At 39.3% G+C, this 17,885-nt stretch overlaps 1 protein-coding gene across 2 annotated transcripts in view; it reads right to left on the bottom strand.

Annotated features, from left to right (window-relative positions):
• The window catches only part of FLT1 (fms related tyrosine kinase 1), a 108,857-nt gene that overhangs the window by 66,794 nt on the left and 24,178 nt on the right, over positions 1 to 17,885 (bottom strand). For both annotated transcript variants that reach the window (XM_017731376.1, XM_008631458.2), the window contains exons 4-10: positions 16,141 to 16,265; positions 10,407 to 10,569; positions 10,183 to 10,319; positions 8,471 to 8,645; positions 6,447 to 6,564; positions 4,374 to 4,543; positions 3,804 to 3,963 (exon numbers count right to left, since the gene is read on the bottom strand). In XM_017731376.1, coding sequence (XP_017586865.1) covers positions 3,804 to 3,963; positions 4,374 to 4,543; positions 6,447 to 6,564; positions 8,471 to 8,645; positions 10,183 to 10,319; positions 10,407 to 10,569; positions 16,141 to 16,265 — 1,048 coding nt within the window. The remainder of the gene's footprint in view (positions 1 to 3,803; positions 3,964 to 4,373; positions 4,544 to 6,446; positions 6,565 to 8,470; positions 8,646 to 10,182; positions 10,320 to 10,406; positions 10,570 to 16,140; positions 16,266 to 17,885) is intronic.

Genomic DNA, 17,885 nt, shown 5'->3' with positions numbered 1-17,885 from the left:
GAGTGAGGCATCAGGCTGATGGGAGAGTTAAAACACTCATGGTAAAATTTCAGTGTTACTGTTTGCAACTTCTGAAGGGCCAATCAGTCAAACCTTGGGCAGAGGTTGAAGATCTCTCTTGAGCTGCCCACATAGAAATGTTGTTCGGCCAGAGAAACTGGGCCCAAACAACACTGCACAAGTACTGAGCAAGCCAGTGCTTCCAGTGAGCAATAGCAGTGTCCCACATGCCTTTCTTGGCCATCTCTGCCAGGTCAGTTTAAGATAAACAAAATCTACTGAAGAGATTCAGGTCAAGAACCATTAACATCAAGCACGTTCCTGGCATGCAGACGCTTGTTCTGCAGCCTCAGAGCTGATCTGGTTTAGGTGAATCCCAGCCTGCCTGGCTCTGGAGATCCTCAGCAAGCCCTGCTGCTGTCTGCTCCCATACACCTCTGCTGACAGCCCAGCCTGAGACAAATCCAGGCCAGAAAGAACAGCTCCAGAGTGGCAGAAAAGAGGCCAAGGAGGCTGCTGGGCACTTCAGGACCAGTGTCCCACTGGGCTGTCCTATTCTATATCCACTGAACACCTGGGGGCTGCCCAGCCTGGGACTGTGTCTGCTGCAGAGCAGCAGCATTGGCTGCAGTAGGATAGCCCCGGCAAAGCAGTTTCTCAATCATTTAACAAAGACTAATTTTTTTTTCTAATTACTTTTAATTATATTTTTCATTGTGTCTCTACTGTCTTTTGGCTACCATCTCAAAATTTAATAGCTCTGCATAAGCTTTAAAAAACCCCAGAACATTGCTTTTTGCCCCGGACAGATTTCCTCGACTCTTCTATGTTTCCTTGCTGGGGTGAACATCAGAAGAGAATCTTTCCATCTACCTTTCTAGTTAGCTAGCTAGCTAACAAAAGGTTTATTAATGGCAAGAGTTGGTTCAAGCAAAGTAATTGTAACAGAAAATAAAGAACAGGCAATTTTTAATGATGTGGGTCTTTCCACATTTCAAAAATTCACATTAATTGAGCAATTTTTCCACTTTTTAAAAAAAAAAATAATTTGCTTAGAGAAAACTATGGAAATTATTTTATTTGGCCAGTCTCCTGTTACTGGCCTGAATGAAGCAGAGGGAAGTTATGCAAATTGATTGTATCAATCACAAAGCTTGAAACTGTATCTGCATTTAAAAGCAATGGAATTCATTGAGGTATGTTTAGATTTTTGTAACTGAAATACTGCCTGGAAAATAAATTGAAAGAAGTATCCACACAACCTAATGGTTGCTACTAAAGGAGGCCATAGGCAACAGTCCTTCAAAAATAAAAGCATCTAACTTAGGCACTGTGTGTCAGTCGCCAGCTTGCAGTGACAGTACTCAAGGGTGTGAAGTTAAGCACATACATAAATATTGGAGCAAACAGGTCTTGGAGCCAACAGTGCACTGCAAGGTCTTTGCAGCAAAGGCATCTTTTTACTCAGTGTGCACACTCTGTCCTGTGACATGGGATTCCTGAGAAATTTCCTGAGAATCCCTACTACCTTACAGTGAGGGATAACCTATGGGGGTTTATTGACTTAAAGTACAAGGTACATCTGTGTGCAGAAACGAGCACTACTTGAGCACAAGTAGAGCAATATTTTAATATTGGAAATCTAACATTGGGTAGATAAATACAAAAAAATGCTGTAATGGCAGAACAAGATAAGCTTTTTATCTGCTGCACAAGGTACACACACCTTAAATGTCTTGTTCAGGCAAAACTCCCCTCCCACAAAGAGAAAAGTATAATGAAATAGGTGGGATTAAAGGGTTTTCTAGTTCTGCAGGGAGAACACCTGAACCTGCAGAGACATTAGGCTGAGCAAGGTGTGCCAGCTGCTGAGGTACACCTTGCCCTGCTACCTTCCTGGAGCAGGAGACAAAATGTAATTACTCAGGCATGTCTGCCTTTCTGCAATAGTTAATAGTCATATTATTCAGAGGGAGTCATCCCACTCCTTTTAGGCAACGCATTAAAAATGGTGTTCTCCAAACTACTTCTTCAGTGAGTACTTAAAGGAGAAGGAAGGGGAGAGGGTTAAAGAGAATCATCACAGAACAATTACAAAGGCAATTTGGAAGCCATTCTGGAAACAACGCTGTAACAGAGCCAATAGCTGAATAGAATTGTTACATTTCTGCTTTGATCACCTGCTCAAACACACTCCTAATTAGCATTTAATGGAGTGTACAGTTCAGCATATTATTGAACACCTGCGTGCAGATGTTAATTCCTCTTTCTGATGACGTGCTCTCCTGTGCTGGAGTGCAGACCTGTGCTTGCTAACAGAAGGAGATATCTGACAATAGATGAGCACCACCTTGACTCCCAAGGAAGACCCAGCCTTTTCTTCAGCACTGCACTGGATTTCAATCCAGAATATTCATTTGTATAAACCCTTGAAAGAAACTAAAAGATTGAAAAATTTCATACATGCCTTTCTCAAGGTTTCTCTAGTTAAAAGATGTTGTGATTTCTCTTCTCTTCTCTTACATCTATTAGCAAAAATGAATTTTGCAACTTGTCCTTGTAAGGTGACATACCAGACAGAGGAAATGCAGCCCTCACCTGTCCTTGAAATGGAAGATTTCAGGTAATACCTATTCAAGGAAGAGGAGAGATTGCTAGTGCCACCTCTTGGTGAGAAGGGCACAGCCATAATCCCAAAGACATAGTGGAAAAAATAACATGGGCTTCTAGGAAGTGCTGACCACTCTCTCACTGATATCAAAACACTTATAAGTATCCTTAGTTTGAGATGTTTAGTATTGAGACCCTTAGTATTCAGATGTCCTATTTGGTTGAATGACATGTCTTGTACCCTTGCAATTAAGCATGTACTTAAATATTTGTCTGGATTGGCACTAAATCCCAATTCTATGAAAGTGCTAAAAAACTGACATCCTATGGAATGTGATTATTCTTCAACTGAGACTGAGAAAATGTTGTCTCTTAAACTTGTTAGGTTTTTAAATATCTTCATTGGGCTGTGATTCGAATACCTTTCCTGTTTGAACCCTCCAACAGCAACTGAAGGATAATGCCACTGTGGAGGTTGGGTGTTAATCATTAAGTTTGTGTCAGATTTCATGATGCAGGAAGAGCTTTGGATAAGTGAGTCAACACAAACTCCTAATCATAAGAAACAGAGTTCAAAAGAAAACTAAAATGTAAAAAGAGGATTAGCTGAGCACCACCTCAGCATCAAGTAAGCTTACATGGTGCCATTTATTCTTTACCCTGTTTAAATATCATCTGTAGAATGCTGGGCCCATTTAGCTTGCTGAACTGAATATATGACTAAACATATCACAGGACAGATGTGACCTTCATAATGGAAAAAGTTTCTGAGATGTTTTCTGTTAATTTCAAAAGAAGCCACACATAAGAATCACTGTTCATGGAGAAGAGCATGGAGGAAAACTCCTCCACGTGAAAGCATGTGAACTTTGCAAGACGTTGTCTTCTCCCGTGAAAATGAAAAAGCAATTATCGCTTCTGGACCAATATTGCATGCATGAATAGTAGTGAACCATAAATAAACCCAAACAGCAATACCAAATAACCACCATTAAGGGTAAGAAGCCCTCCATCTTCAAATAAGGAGAAAAAATTGCATTGTGACTATATGCCCATTAAAAAATACATTGATAAAAAGTAGATAATTTCTATTAACTAAACAATGTTTACAGCCAACTTTATGCTTGTAAAAAAATATTTAAGTGTAATAATAACGGAAGACATGCTAAATAAAAGTAAAGAAGTTGTCCTACCTTGTTTTAGAATGGTTTTGTTTACAGGGGTACCACATCCATGTAACTTTAGGTGGAGGAATACCATACACAGTGCATGTCAGCACTTGTTTGCTGCCTAGTAAACGCAGATTGGGATCAGGGAATGATGACACAGCCTTTTCATATATCTGCGGTTTCACTGGAAAGAGTAAAAATTGGAAAGCAATTAAAACCAGCTTATTTCCAATATATTGCATGTTTATAAAAATACTACATTCCTGCAGTGTGAGTAGAAAGAAAAATCCCCAGGAGAACAAAGAAAAACAGCAGTCCTAAGTCAAGTCAGACAAGTGGTTAGTGACACATTTAAGTCATCAGAAACAAGTATGTGGCTGTGGAGGACAGAAACACTTCTAATGAAAACCAGTGTCTATCTTCTGGTTCAAAGACAGGTCTTTCACCCTGCATGTGAGGCTTGGGTTTGGGTCCATGAAGTCAGTAAGAAAGCCCACAGTGACCTGATGCGTTCAAGAATGGTGGCAATCCAGCTCAAAGAAAATTGAGCATTTACATGTTCAGGAGAAGCATGGGAACATGTTGCAAACTTACCATTTACTGTAAGAGTGACTGTAAGATTCTTTGACAAGTTCCACTGTGGAATGCTCAATATTATGGTGTAGTTTCCAGCATCCTCCTCAGCAACATCCTTGATGACTAACGAATAGTCTTTAATGATGTACCGGGCACATTTTTCAGCAGCAGGTAGCCCATCTTTTAACCTGTTTCATGGAATTCCAGAAATCAAAATTCTGAAAAATATTTCTGCTTAAACCACCCATGTTACATCATATTCCTCAATCTTTGGGAAAGGATTGGGTTCACAGTCTGAGATTCTGTTTACCAGAGGCTTGTCCTTTCCTTTCAAATAAGATTGCTGATATTTGTAAACCACTTCAGAGAATACTATTCTGTATATTAAAATCGATAAGAATCTGACAGGTCTCTATGGTATTTGAGAGTTGCTGAAAATTGCAACTCTGTCTCTGAAGATCCCAGTTGTCCATGGTTGTGCTGCCATTTAGTCTAAAAGACAACCATTTTGGCTAAGAGTCAGTCACAGAAATAAAGATTGCATCATCTTGCACTGGCCATTTCTCTATGACCTCAGAATACATCCTGGGACAAAGTATTACAGTAGCCTAAGCACAGCTGTGATTTTAGGAAGAGGAAGAGTAAGTAGATTAGATAAGCACTCGAGAATCAGATATCCTGCTATCAAGTGAATGTTTTTAAAGATAACAGAAAATCAACATAGAAAGTACTAACTGTTGCTCACACACAGATTCCTGAAGTAAAACATTTTTATTCAAAGTCTAAAATACAGTCTAAAGCATATTTTAACAGTTGCAAGGTTAACATGTAGTTAGTAGGACGGTGCAACTGAGATTCATTAAGATGATGGACTTGATGGAAATGATTCACAGCTTTTAGTAAGTATCCACAGAAAACTCTTACTGTTATTAGAGGAGCACTAAAATTTGGTCAAAGGACTTATGGGTTTAGGCATTTCACTGTATCTGTATTTTACAGAACCACAGAAGAGTTGCAGCCAAAAAAGCCTTCGGAGGTGATGTAGTCTAATGCTCTATACAAAGCAAGGTCAGAAGGTTGCCCAAGACCATTTTCAACATGGTTTTGTGTATCTCCAAGAATGGAGACTCCACCACCACTCTGGACTACTTGTTCCAATGTTTGACCAAACTCAATTTTAAATTAAAAAATTTTTTAAAATTTTTAAACGTTTGGAGATTTTTTTAGTTCAGAAGTTTCAGACCTATATGTGTAATCAATAAGCTCAAACACTGGAGAAACAGAAAATGACGTATAAATGGCTGGCATCAGTGTCACACTCACCCCTTAGTTTTCCACATGGAGCCATAAATGTAAAGGTTTTGTGTAACAAGACAACACTTTTGGAGCAAAAGTAATTCCTGGCTGTAACATGAACTCCCGCTGTTCACATATGTATGGCTTGTTTTCTTAATCAGTCTTGTCATAAATCCTTTGTTAAAATGCAATGAATTGAGCCAGAGCTACTGGTGTTTAAAATGATTTAAACAAAAAAAACCCCTTGAGATCATGAATAGATAACGTTGTTACATATAGAAGTGGTTTGGATTAATAAAAAAAAACTGTTCAAAAAATTTCTTAGCACAGGATACATGAGACAAAATGAATGATCCAGTGAATGCTCTGCTGAATTAGATCTACAACCTGCAGGTCACCACATAATAATACCAACTTCCATTGTTTTGCCTAACAGCGCATGTCTGTATGACTCAAGTCAATCGTTTATTTTAATGAAAGCCTTCTTTTCTCTCTCTTACTGTCTGAAAAGCAAGTTCAGGTTTCATATCTAGGTCTGAGGGAAGCTGGATGTAACACTTCAGTCAAGATATTTAGCTGTGGAGCGTCCACTGATTTCAAGAGGAGACATACCCAACCTATTTGAGGATCTCAGCTTTAAACTTTCTGTATCACCTTTCATGCACTTGCAAAATGGAGATAATGTTCTCATAAATTGTTAGAACCCCAAGCAACTGAAAAACTTTAAAAAAACCTCCCCAACTCTATTATAAAAAGAGGTCCAGGATGCCTATGTGGAAGTAACTGTTGTCCTACCATATAACCTCTGGAGAGGGAAATGCCTTCACTTTCATTGACAAACGATAGGATTTTCTTCCAGCTACAGCCTCCAGCGCAGTTTTCCTTCGACGTTTCAAATTAATGAACATTTTATCTTAAACAAAATAAAAAAGTGCTTTGTATTACTTATTTTCATCCTGCAAAAAGAGTAGCTCCACTAAAGAAAATGTGACTCCAAATAAAAATTATCTTTAATAATTTTGATGCTCTCACATGTCAACAGCAAGAATAGAGCCTAACCTCCTAGAGATCTATAAAATAGAAAAGAATACCACAAATATACAAGAAACTGAGATGCAGTTCCCAGGGCATGAATCTACTTAGAGAAGATACACTCTAGCCAAATTCACACTGTGCTCCAGCCAGGAAAAAAGGCACAAGAGATAAAGTGGTCTGTGGTATGTGGGAGGCCAAATTGAGGATAATCAGATGACCTTTCTTCTCCTACAGGCCAAGAATCAATGAATGTTCCAAAAGAAAATATTCTGCCAGAGAGGATTTAAGGGACCTTCATAGAAATAGCAAAGGAAAAGGCAGAAACTTTCTTTATCATTGGTAAAGAAGCTGTTTCATCAAACAAACAAATCTTTGTCACTTCACTGGAATAATCTCAACCTGCTGGAATTTGCTCTTTTCCAATTGCTCTGCCCCATATCTGCAACTCTGTGGCAAGTTGATGGCTTTTACCAGAGGCAATAAAACACAAAATTCATACAATACATTGGAAAATATCTCTTTTCCCCTGCCAACTTGTGCAAAATAAAACATTCAAAGTATAAAAAATGTTCAAGTATCCTTTTGATAGTATCTATGGTGCAATATTTACTCACATGATGGACTGCATAAGGATGGTGGATATCCATGAAACAAGCTCAACATTTAATCACACTTACCACATACATTGAAAATAATATGCACAAGACAAATAAGTAGTTTAATTACACAAGTCAAGTTATAGAGATACAGCCCTGATTCTGCAAACCTTTATTCACACAGGCTCTTTCTAATATGGGCACCCTGTAGATGGGGCTGCTTATGTGAATACAGGCTGACTTCAACAGTCCCAACTTCTCTGACTTTAATCTAAAATTCAGTTTCTGACAGGTTCAGTTTATCTGTTTAAGATACAGTAAGTGGGTACCATGGTTCATCCTATGCTCCCAGTGGCTTATTCCAGAAATTAAATAGAGAAAATGGTCTGGAATAGCTCTCTAAGAATACCAACACCAGGTGCCTAGTCCACACTTCCAGGTAAGAGAGAAAAGATATACCACTGAAAATATGTAACAAATCAATACTCTAACCATGAGTCATCTGTTGTAGAGGACACCCACCAGCCACTTGGTCTTTAATACCAATGGTGGTCCAAAGATCCCGGATAGTTCTAATTGTAACAGGATGTCCCAAAGAAGGTCGCTTCCCAAAGAGTCCCAGTGCAAAAAAGTCCTTATTCATATACATTTGAAATAATACCAGAAATTTCCAGATTTCACAGAAGGCCCAGGCAAACCACAGGGAACTTGATTAAGGGTCCTGCTGTAAAACCATATTAAAGATTTGCATTTTTTGAATGGTCTACCAGCTACTAGCTCCATGCAGAGCTAGGGTATTTATTTCTTCTTCATTTTTTCATAGAAAGCAATGCATAAGTACTACAGAAGAGGAATTGGGACTCTTCTATTTAAATTCAGCTTGTACCTTCTTTTTCCTCCCAAACTATACTTTCCCTGATTGTATGTGCTAGAACTAAGGACAGTGCCATCACAGTATTTAACAAACAAAAGTGATCAAATTGAACATTAGCATGTCTATTGCCAACAGTACAAAACACCCATGGAAGAAATGGTGCATGTTTTCCCTCCTGGAGGGCCTCCCTCCCTCGTTTCCCTTCTTCTGTCCATGATGAATGTACTACAAATTGTGTCCCAGTGTAAAACCATCACGTGACAGACCTTGGTACAAGAGCATTGAGTATTCTACAAATCTGCACCACTTCTTACCATAAACAATGACTGTTGTGTTGACAGCCTTGATCGAAGGCCCGCTCTTCACGTGGCAGGTGTACTGGCCTTTATCAACATCCCGCACTCTGTCGACAACGAGGATGCTGTAAAAGATGTTGGCCTCTGCATTCTTCTGGTCAATACGCTGTGTTACAGAACCTCTTCTCCTTGTCTATAGAAGCAAAAGAAATTAACAAGAAAGAGCTTAATCAAACCAATTTTCATGATTATTAAGATTTTTATTTTGCTATACCACCACCATAACTTAATAAAAAAATCCCAGATGCCTTTTTACAGCACAGACACACAAAAGATGCTTAACATTTCCAGAGGGTTAACAATAAAAAATTTAAGCAACATTATAGGGCAATTCATCCCTGTCTTCACCCAAGTTGTCATAGCATCCAAACTAGTACTTTCCAGAGGAAGATCCTCCCTTTTGCACAGCCTGTCATATCAACACGTCCGGCTCCCCATGGCCATTGTCCAGCACTGCTCCAAAAAATCTCTGAAGCCATGATATGAAGAGCAGCACATAGTTTGGTGCCTGGATTCAGTGCCATAGGAAGCAGACACATAGAAGAAAGGGACATTAATGCAAGGAGGGGAGAATTCTGGAAACGCTACAGACGGAAAAGGGACTAGATTTGGCAAGGGAATAGCAGGGTGGAACTGAAGATAATGCGACTCTGAGGAGTTATTTCCTGCAACTCCCCCTCAGCATTTGGCCTCAAAGTTTATTTAACCCAGGACATTGTTGATGTCTTACAAACACTGAGCACCCTTCAGTTACCATCTAAATAAAAACAAAGCACAATTTCACAAGTGTGGTGCCCAGATAGGGCTTGGTAGGGCAGCAATGCGCAATATAATATATTTGGAGCATTTCTTGTTGCTAAGTTGTTTATTTCTGAGGTGAAAAAATGCCAGGGAAAATGGCCACAGTAAGCAATAAACAATTGCATTAATCTTCCCTGTATAATGCAATCATAATTTCAGCCTGTGATTAGATACAATGAGTGACAAAATAAATGATCTTGACTTGAATCACCAGCATAAATCAAACTGACATGAAAGGAATTGGAGTTGTAAACCTTAAGCTAATGTCAAATTTCTTATCAGTTTTACACGGACTCCCTGGCAGTTATTCTGTAAGTGACAAATATTTATGAGGATGGTCCCAATGTGGGGGGTGGAGAAGCACATTCAAGATCATTCCTGTAGTTGTCAAAACAAGAGGATTGTTCGTGTGACACTTAACAAATGAGATTTTGGCTAGCTAAATCAAAATATCTTTTCTAAACATGCTCAAATCGGGTGCCTGACTGTCTGCCAGTCTTTGAAATGAATGTGTTGAGAAGACAGCCTCACTGAAAACTTTTCTGTCACAAGAGAGAGCCCCTGCCTGGGATGGGGTGATAAATTTCTCTCGTTTCACCAGGTCGAAAAGAAGCTCCCAGAGATGAAACAATTCTAGCGTTCGCTCGTGATTATGCAATACAACCACAGCACATTGTGTAAACATGTTTACTTAGGAAATTAAGCATCAGAAAGAAAAAAAAGAAACATTAAGAGACATGTCAGCAAGGGTCAAAATGATGGAATGCAAAAAACGGCAAGCATTCCGAAGCAGAATTCCTCCCAGGATGCTGGATGCAGTGTGATCTGTGGGAAACCTCTGGTTTCTCCTTTCCAACCGCAGCACTCACCTCTCCAGGGTAAGTCCATGTCATCTGCACTCTGGTGTTCCAGGCTGCAGTGACAGTGCAGTTAATTGCCAGGCTGTCTCCCTTCAGCAGCTTGACAAGACGCGGGGTGCTTAACTGAACATCAAAAATTGTGTTGGCTGCATGTGACAAAGAGAGAGAAGAATTAGTAATGCCAGCAGGGCAGGGTGCTTTCTGAGAGACAGGGAGTGGAGAATGCCACCTACTTTCTCTATGCGTTAGGTACTTCGTGCTGTACGTGTGCCCACCGACGGTTGTCTCACAGCTCAGGAGCCCAATGAATTTGTAAGTTGCCTTAGGTATTCTGAAGCCTTGCATGCTGTCCCAGATTATTGTCTTGCCATCAGGAATTAGGGTTTCTCGTGGGATCTGGAAGTGCCAAACACGCATCATAAAAACAGCTCATCCTCATGTCTACTCTTTAATCAAAGTAGCCTAGTAAAAAGGGATGGGGGAAAAAAGCACCCAAAAAATGCCAATCAACATGAAAAGGATGACATTTAATGATGTGGGTTTTTCAAGTTGCATTTTCATCACAAAATGGAGGAAAAATGTGGGTGAAGAATGCGGATGTTGCATTTGTTTCCAAGATTTCATTATTTATAACAGGATGTAATTTATGACAAAATAGATTGACACTATCATTAGCTTCAGCACTTGGGCCGCTATTCTGTTGGCTCCTGGTTGGCAGCTAAAGTGCTCATCTCTCTGAACCTTTGCAATTAAGTAGCCTGGTTTTGCCATGGAGAAAGAAACACATATTTTTCAATGGAGATGACAAATTGACTTAATTTGCTGTCATTTTGTGGCTTTAACAAATTCCTGCCAGGATTCAATTCCATGCATGTCATATTTATGTTACCTCAAAGACTTAAAAAACAAGCAAAAAAATTATTGCCGTGTGGGATCAAGTGTTTACTTTGTCGGCAGTACATGTTACCTTCTACATTATGATCCTTGGCACTTTAAGCCCCATTTTAATAAGGTATCAAGAAAACCCTGAAAAAGTAAAGCTTGACACAGCCATTGAAGCTCAGACAAAACCTCTTGTTTTGGATCATGCTATTTGTTACACCTTATTGATGGAATAAATGCCACCATTTGGAGAGCACAGAGATCAGCCATGAGTACAAAGTCTGGTTGTGACTCTACTTTGGTAAGACCTGGTTTTATGGTAAAAAGAATATATTTTTAAAGATGGCACAGAGCAGAGTTCAAATTAATTATGGTCCCAAGGAAAGATCCCTGGATCAACTGAGCACCTTGCAGCCCATCACTTCCCACTGTGCAACAGTCTCACTGTGTCCCTTCATCTCTTTCTTCCCCTTTATTTGAGCAGGGGACTTATGCGTTGGACAGCCCTTTCCTTCCTACAAGCAAAGCCATCATGGGTGGTTGTCAGAGGCTGGGGGAAGCATGAATGTCTCTCCTTCCAGCATGGTACAGTTTCCCTCTAAAATATGCCACCCTTGATGCTGCCTGCCTATGCAGAAAGCCACCCTTGAGTTCATATTCACTCATCTCATCCCATTTCCTCCAAAATAACTGAGTGCGTGGTGAATCAAATGAATACAGAGAACAATAAATACAGAGCACAAAATGACGTGGTAGAATTCCTTATCTTTACAACAGCTGATAAGATGCTATAATAAGCATGCAAATCACTGGGAAGTGTGTGTAGCACACACACAAGTAAAGCCCATTACATTACAGCCTGCTGGCTACCATTCAACAGCATCTTGGTCCCTACAAGCTCTGCTGCCATTCCTGTTCTAAACAAAACAAATTTTCAACTTCAGTTTAACTAGTTCATAGTTATGTTTTCAAGAGTTTCAATTGGATTTATCCTCTTGCTGCTTTGGTGGAAATCAAACAATTTCTGAGCTTATTTCTGTATAGGCTTTCATGAAGAAAGCGAAGCCAGAGGGTCAGAGCCTTCCTAGACTTGTATTTCCCAGTGAATGCATTCACTGCACATTCATTACTTAATTGATGGATTACTGACTTTGTATTAGCCTTACTCCAGGAATAGAAAAGTAACCAAAACACCCAGAAGAGTCCTGTTTTGCAACATGTAATTTTGTGAGTTGTCTGGACATCTAGCAGGCTTACTTGCTCTGGAGGCAGATCTTTACCTGTACAGTTTACTCATCTGACACCTCTCAAAACCACTAGAGCTACATATTTTTTTTTTAAATATTTTTGCAGCTCTGAGACTAAGAAGTTACACTCAGTCACCCATGAAAGCATAATGCAACAATAAGTTATTCTATGGAAAACTTTGGAAAACTGAGGTCTCTGACTAGCAAAAGACCCCTGTGACATAGCCGGTCTCTGACCAAATCTCAAGGGGGAAAACCCCAAGATACTGCACCAAGTCCCTTTTAGAGGGTGGAAATACCAGGACTTTGTCTCAGATGAGAACATGGGTGGTGGCTGGGCGCTCACCCTACAGCCCTTCACAGCTCTACCCTCTCTTCCTGCTTGCTTCAGTTTCTTACCCAGCTCTTCTCCATGCTGTTCTCTGCCAACTCCACTAGTTCAGATGACCTGTTTCCCACTCTCAGAGAACCACAGTTGTTTTGCTCTGCCCTGAACCAGCTTTCAGGCCACCAACTAGAAACACGATCTCATCACCATGCTGATCACTGCACGGATGGTACAGGACAGAGGATCCCAGAATCACACAATAATTTAGGTTGGACGGGACCTCCAGAGGTCATCTGGTCCCACCCCTATGCAGAGCACAACCAGTGTAACTCAAAGTCTTGGCCATTTGGTCATCACAGAGAGAAGCAGAAAACCTATGAAGAAACATCATGCTGGAACAGTGAGACTTCCACTGAAGCAGCAGAGGATAAATTCAGATACAATAATAGCCTGCAGATGGGAATCAATGCGATTCAAAGAATCAGCTTGTTGCGACGGCTGCAGTAAACATGGAATTTATTGTCCACATGCTAATCTGTGCGGACAATATCACTGTGGCTCCCAGTGCATTCTCGGCCTTTTACCTTCTTTGTACTTTGCTTCAAATGAAACTTTTTTTGGTATAGGCTGTGCCGCCTTCTTTGCTCAATCTGTGCTGAAAGTTTTTGGTACCTGGTGGCACTAACACAGTACTGCCACATACTGCATATGTACATATGGTCAAGAGTTAAAGTCAAGCTGTAGTTCTCCACATCTCCAAAGGCAGATTGTATTGGAAAGAGACAACTAAAAGGTTATTAAAAATATATATTAGAGTCTTGAATTCTTGTCTTTTCTTTCATGTTTCCCTTTTCACCAACTTGGGAAGGATGAGGTGGCATTATTAAGAATTCAGATTGTCCAGATATGTGATTTGTGGCATTCCTTGGGTTTTTTCCAGGTTTTATTCCTTATACTGGAGCTTATTTACTTCTATTCCCATGAATGCCATTGTTTTTATGATAGACAATCCAAAAGGATAGCAAACAGATGGATTAAATTATTGTACTAAAAGGTGATACTTTCTCCATTTGGCAAGATAAGAGCAAATGAAGAGGCAAGAGAAGAGAAGTGTACACCTTACTTGCAAAAAACTGTCTTATTTTAAGGATCCTGAATGAGGCTGCTAGAATCATGTTGATAGGAATGATAGTTTCAGAGACTCTGAATATCTAACTATTAATCATTAGATCAAAGCTATAAATTGATTTCACAATTCTTCATATGATAAGGAAGAGAAAAGCCCATCAGCTGCTGCCTGTAAAGGTTACAGCAGGACCTGAAGGCTGAACTTGAATGAGGAATTAAAAGCTTCATTCCCATTTCCCAGTCCATGTTTTATTAGCTTCTTGATTTTTGAAGACCCCCCCTCCTCTGTTGTATTTGATTTCCATGCTATAAAACACAATTTGCACAGATGTTCAGCTTGAAAATGAAAACAACACAGCATCTTAAAAAGTTTGTCTAAAGATGCAGTTCGAGTAAAATAATAATTTGTGGTGTTGAAGATGAATAATAAACCTTTCCCACATTGGTCCACTAAAACTAAGAAGCGGCACTGCAAAGGAACAAATGCTGGAGGCAGTGCTCATGCAACTGTAGGGAATCCTTCCAGAAGAGAGAGATTATTTAAAATATTTCATATTTTTACTTCCTGGCAATATAGAAGGCAGAACCTAATGACACTTGAGCTGGGATTTTCTTTCCAGAGCCAGAGACTGCATTATGGGGACTCCAACTTCTTCCTTTATCACTGCTGGAAAACACAAAATAGCTCTTGCTGTTTCTCCAGAAGTAGTATGCCTGCAGCTGTGGAATGCATTTAACACATCTCTTAATGGCTGTGTGAGTAAAACCTTGCTGGAATCTTCATATAAGGGTGTCATAGAAGATAAATAAAGTAAGACATGATGTAATGCATTGTAACTTACATGCTTCAGGAAATTCTAGGATTAATTAGGGAACACATTTATTTTTCCTGGAATGCAAAACATGTAAGCAACCAATCCTTTCTTTCAAGACTTGGCTCCACCTCCTCTTTCTCCTTTTGAGAGTATTACGTCTGGTTCTGATGGTGTAAAGCTGTGCCTTACACCACAATCCCAGGCTAAAGGCAAGTTGATATGAGTAAAAGAGAGTAGCTATGTCTCAATCTTCTCCAAATAAGGAGAATTTTTTTAAAATGTTGCTTAATTAGAGAAACTTGACAGGAGTTTTCTCAGGTAGAAGTCTAATATGCTAAGATTTCAGATGCAACACTACAGTGCCCAAATAAATTCCCACTTTACAACCCCCCTTCTATGGAATGCTAAGTCTCACTTGCTTTTGATTCTATTGCCACACAGTCTTGTGCATCTTCTTGCAGGAGAACCATGTGTGTGTTTGTGTGGGTGTGTACTTACACTCATAGGGCAACATCCTGGGTCAGATCACTTTCTTTTCTTTGCATTTTGTTCTCTTTCATGGGATTTAACAAGTGAAAACCAAGGAGAAAAATCAGTATCTATATTAGCAAAGCAGAACTCGATAGAATTGGTAAAATCTGTGGCTGGTGTAAAACTCTGCAGTCAAAGAATAACCAAAGACTTCTATTGCACTAAACAAGTATCTTATGGTGGTATTGTTTGGCAACTGTATGTTATTCTACAAAGAGACAAACCTCTTTTCCTTTTAACAGTGATGAACTTTCATTGCCACTATGTGCGTAACTCCCTTTATTTAGAAAATAAAACTTCATTGCCACCTCCACCTAATTTTTAAGCAAAAAAAAAAGGTAACTTTAAAAAAATGCCCCATTCTCTGTCTTGATAACAGGTACTTTACTACATACATATGATTCAGTTAGCTGTCCATGTAACTCTTAAGGAACCTAGACTAATGTTTTTCCCAAAACATGGAAATGTCTATTTTTTTTCTATAACTAGTCCTGCCACATCAAACTCCGCAGTTTCCCTGCAAAGTTTCCCCACAACAAAAAGCCATCCCTTTTCTAAGTGCACTCATATGTAAAAGGAAGTAGCAAAATCACTGGTGGGAGTGAGGTAGGGCAAAGGCTTGCAGAGATCCTTGTACAGCCACAGCAAGTCTCCAGGGACTCACCGGCTGTTCCAGAGGACAGAAGAGGAAAAGGGAGGAAGGGCAGGGGAAGAGGTGGGAGGAAATCTCTTCTCCTAACAAGAAATTCCTTCCTGGGCTTAAGAAACCTTTGCCAGTGAGGATTTAATAAAGAAGTATGAGAAGTTTAAGATCCTTCAGAAAATTCCCGCCTTTTACAGGAGACTTGATGAAGCCCTTCTGCGCGACACAAAATGAAGCCTCCAGGGTTGACATATTTCTGAACACACTGACACCCAGAAACGTTGCATGAGAAATATTAGATTGTTAAAATATTTCAAAAGCATTACAATAGCTGTAAACAAACTAAAACATCATCCACAGTAACACTTTCAGAGCTCACTTGGATAGAGGTACCTTTTTTAAAGTAACAGCAATGTTTGGTGCTGTGACTCTGCATGGAATGATCATTTCTCTTCCTACAGCCATATTTATTATTTTAGGGATATCACTGTGCATCTCTACAAACGGATTGGTTGTATCTGCAAAAGAAGAAAAATAAAGGTTAATATGTGAAATCTCGAGACAGTGTATGGGAATTGTAACAGTGGATACAGACTTAAAAAACAGACTAGCCCTATCCGTAATGAAAGCTAAAAAAGTGCTGAAATCAATCATCCGTTTACTTTTGTTTAAACATGTTCATCAAACTATTATTAAATATTTGAAAATATATGTATCATTCAATATCAGTATCAGTACTTTGAAGTCTTCTTTAAATTTCAGACAGTGGAAGCACATTTTTTCCAGTACAGCAACATCTCTACTGCTGAGATATGTGTTTCTTGCTTCATGGCACTTGTATTTTATTATCACCAGGAAAAGTAACGATATGGGAAGTGAGCTGAAATTCACTTATCAGGAACCCCTACAAAGTACACCATCCTACTGTCTGCAAGGAAATTGATAGGAAAAATTCACATTGACTGCATCAGGAGAAAGAATCTACTGTGATTATCCGGCCATATTTTCATCTCAGAGGATACGGACTAGAGAGAGTTAATTATTCTCCTCCTTGCCACTATCACAATACCTATGTGTCTCTTTTTTATGTGACAAGGTAAATGAAAATGCCAGGAAAACATTAATTCCTCTTGACTCAATAACTAAAGCTTGGCAGAGTAATTTACCGTCCCTTGAACAATCCCTTTAACAAAGGGCATTGTCATAAATAGCTTGCGCTGGGAACAGGGAACATTGCTGCTGCTATTGTTTGGACCACTTAACAAAGAGGGGCTCAAGCCACAGGCTCTGGCTCCAAATCTTCTTTGCAGGTGTTCAGATCTGAAGTTTCAGTTTGACTCACATTGCAGATAGACTACCTCCAAATTCACATAAGGTTTGGTTTTTAACTCCTAAAAAAAGTGGAACATTCAGATCTTAATTCTGTGCTTATCTACAGCTCTGTTTTTTCAGGCAAATCCCATTATTTTCACTCAGTCAAAAATCTTAGAAATAACAATGGAAATCTTTCTTGGATAAGAAATTAGTAAAGCTAGCAAGAACTGATCCCTTATAAAACCTCAAACTGCAACTCTTGATTCAAGTGTTCTGGCCCCAAACTTCTGCATGTTGACCTATGTTCACTTAAATAGTTCTTCAAGTAAGTTACTTTTGCCTGTCTTTCAAAAGCATAATATGCACTTTCCAGTGTCATCAAACTGTTCTGCCCTTAGGATCCTCTTTTCTTACTATGTGTAATAATATTTTTGTTTGAGACATCAAACAGGAAGAAAAACAGATTCTGCTCTAATTTATACTGGTGAAAATCCTAAGGCAGAGGATCTCAAATGTGCTCCAGGATACAGAAAAAAGTTTTCTTAAAGTCATTTAATGAAACTGTTATACAAACTTTCTGAAATGAAAGTCACAAAGTATTATTTAATAATAGGTATTAATGTCCACTGAGATAGCGAAAGGAACTTATGAGTAATAGAGGATGCATATGTAATAAAAAATGCCCTGAGGACTTGTTAGGCCGACGTTTCCTCTGCAGTACGATTCAAGGAAAGACCAAGAATGAACCTGTTTGTAGCACAGGGAAAAGAACCTTTTTTGTTTCAGGGGCTGCAGCCACAGAAGAGGTCACCTGCCCCTTAACA

This window comes from Corvus brachyrhynchos, unplaced genomic scaffold (genome assembly GCF_000691975.1).
Source record: "Corvus brachyrhynchos isolate BGI_N302 unplaced genomic scaffold, ASM69197v1 scaffold103, whole genome shotgun sequence".
NCBI classification, from domain to species: domain Eukaryota; kingdom Metazoa; phylum Chordata; class Aves; order Passeriformes; family Corvidae; genus Corvus; species Corvus brachyrhynchos.
The sequence above is the reverse complement of the archived record's forward strand: the minus strand, read 5'-3'. Positions and strand labels throughout refer to the sequence as shown.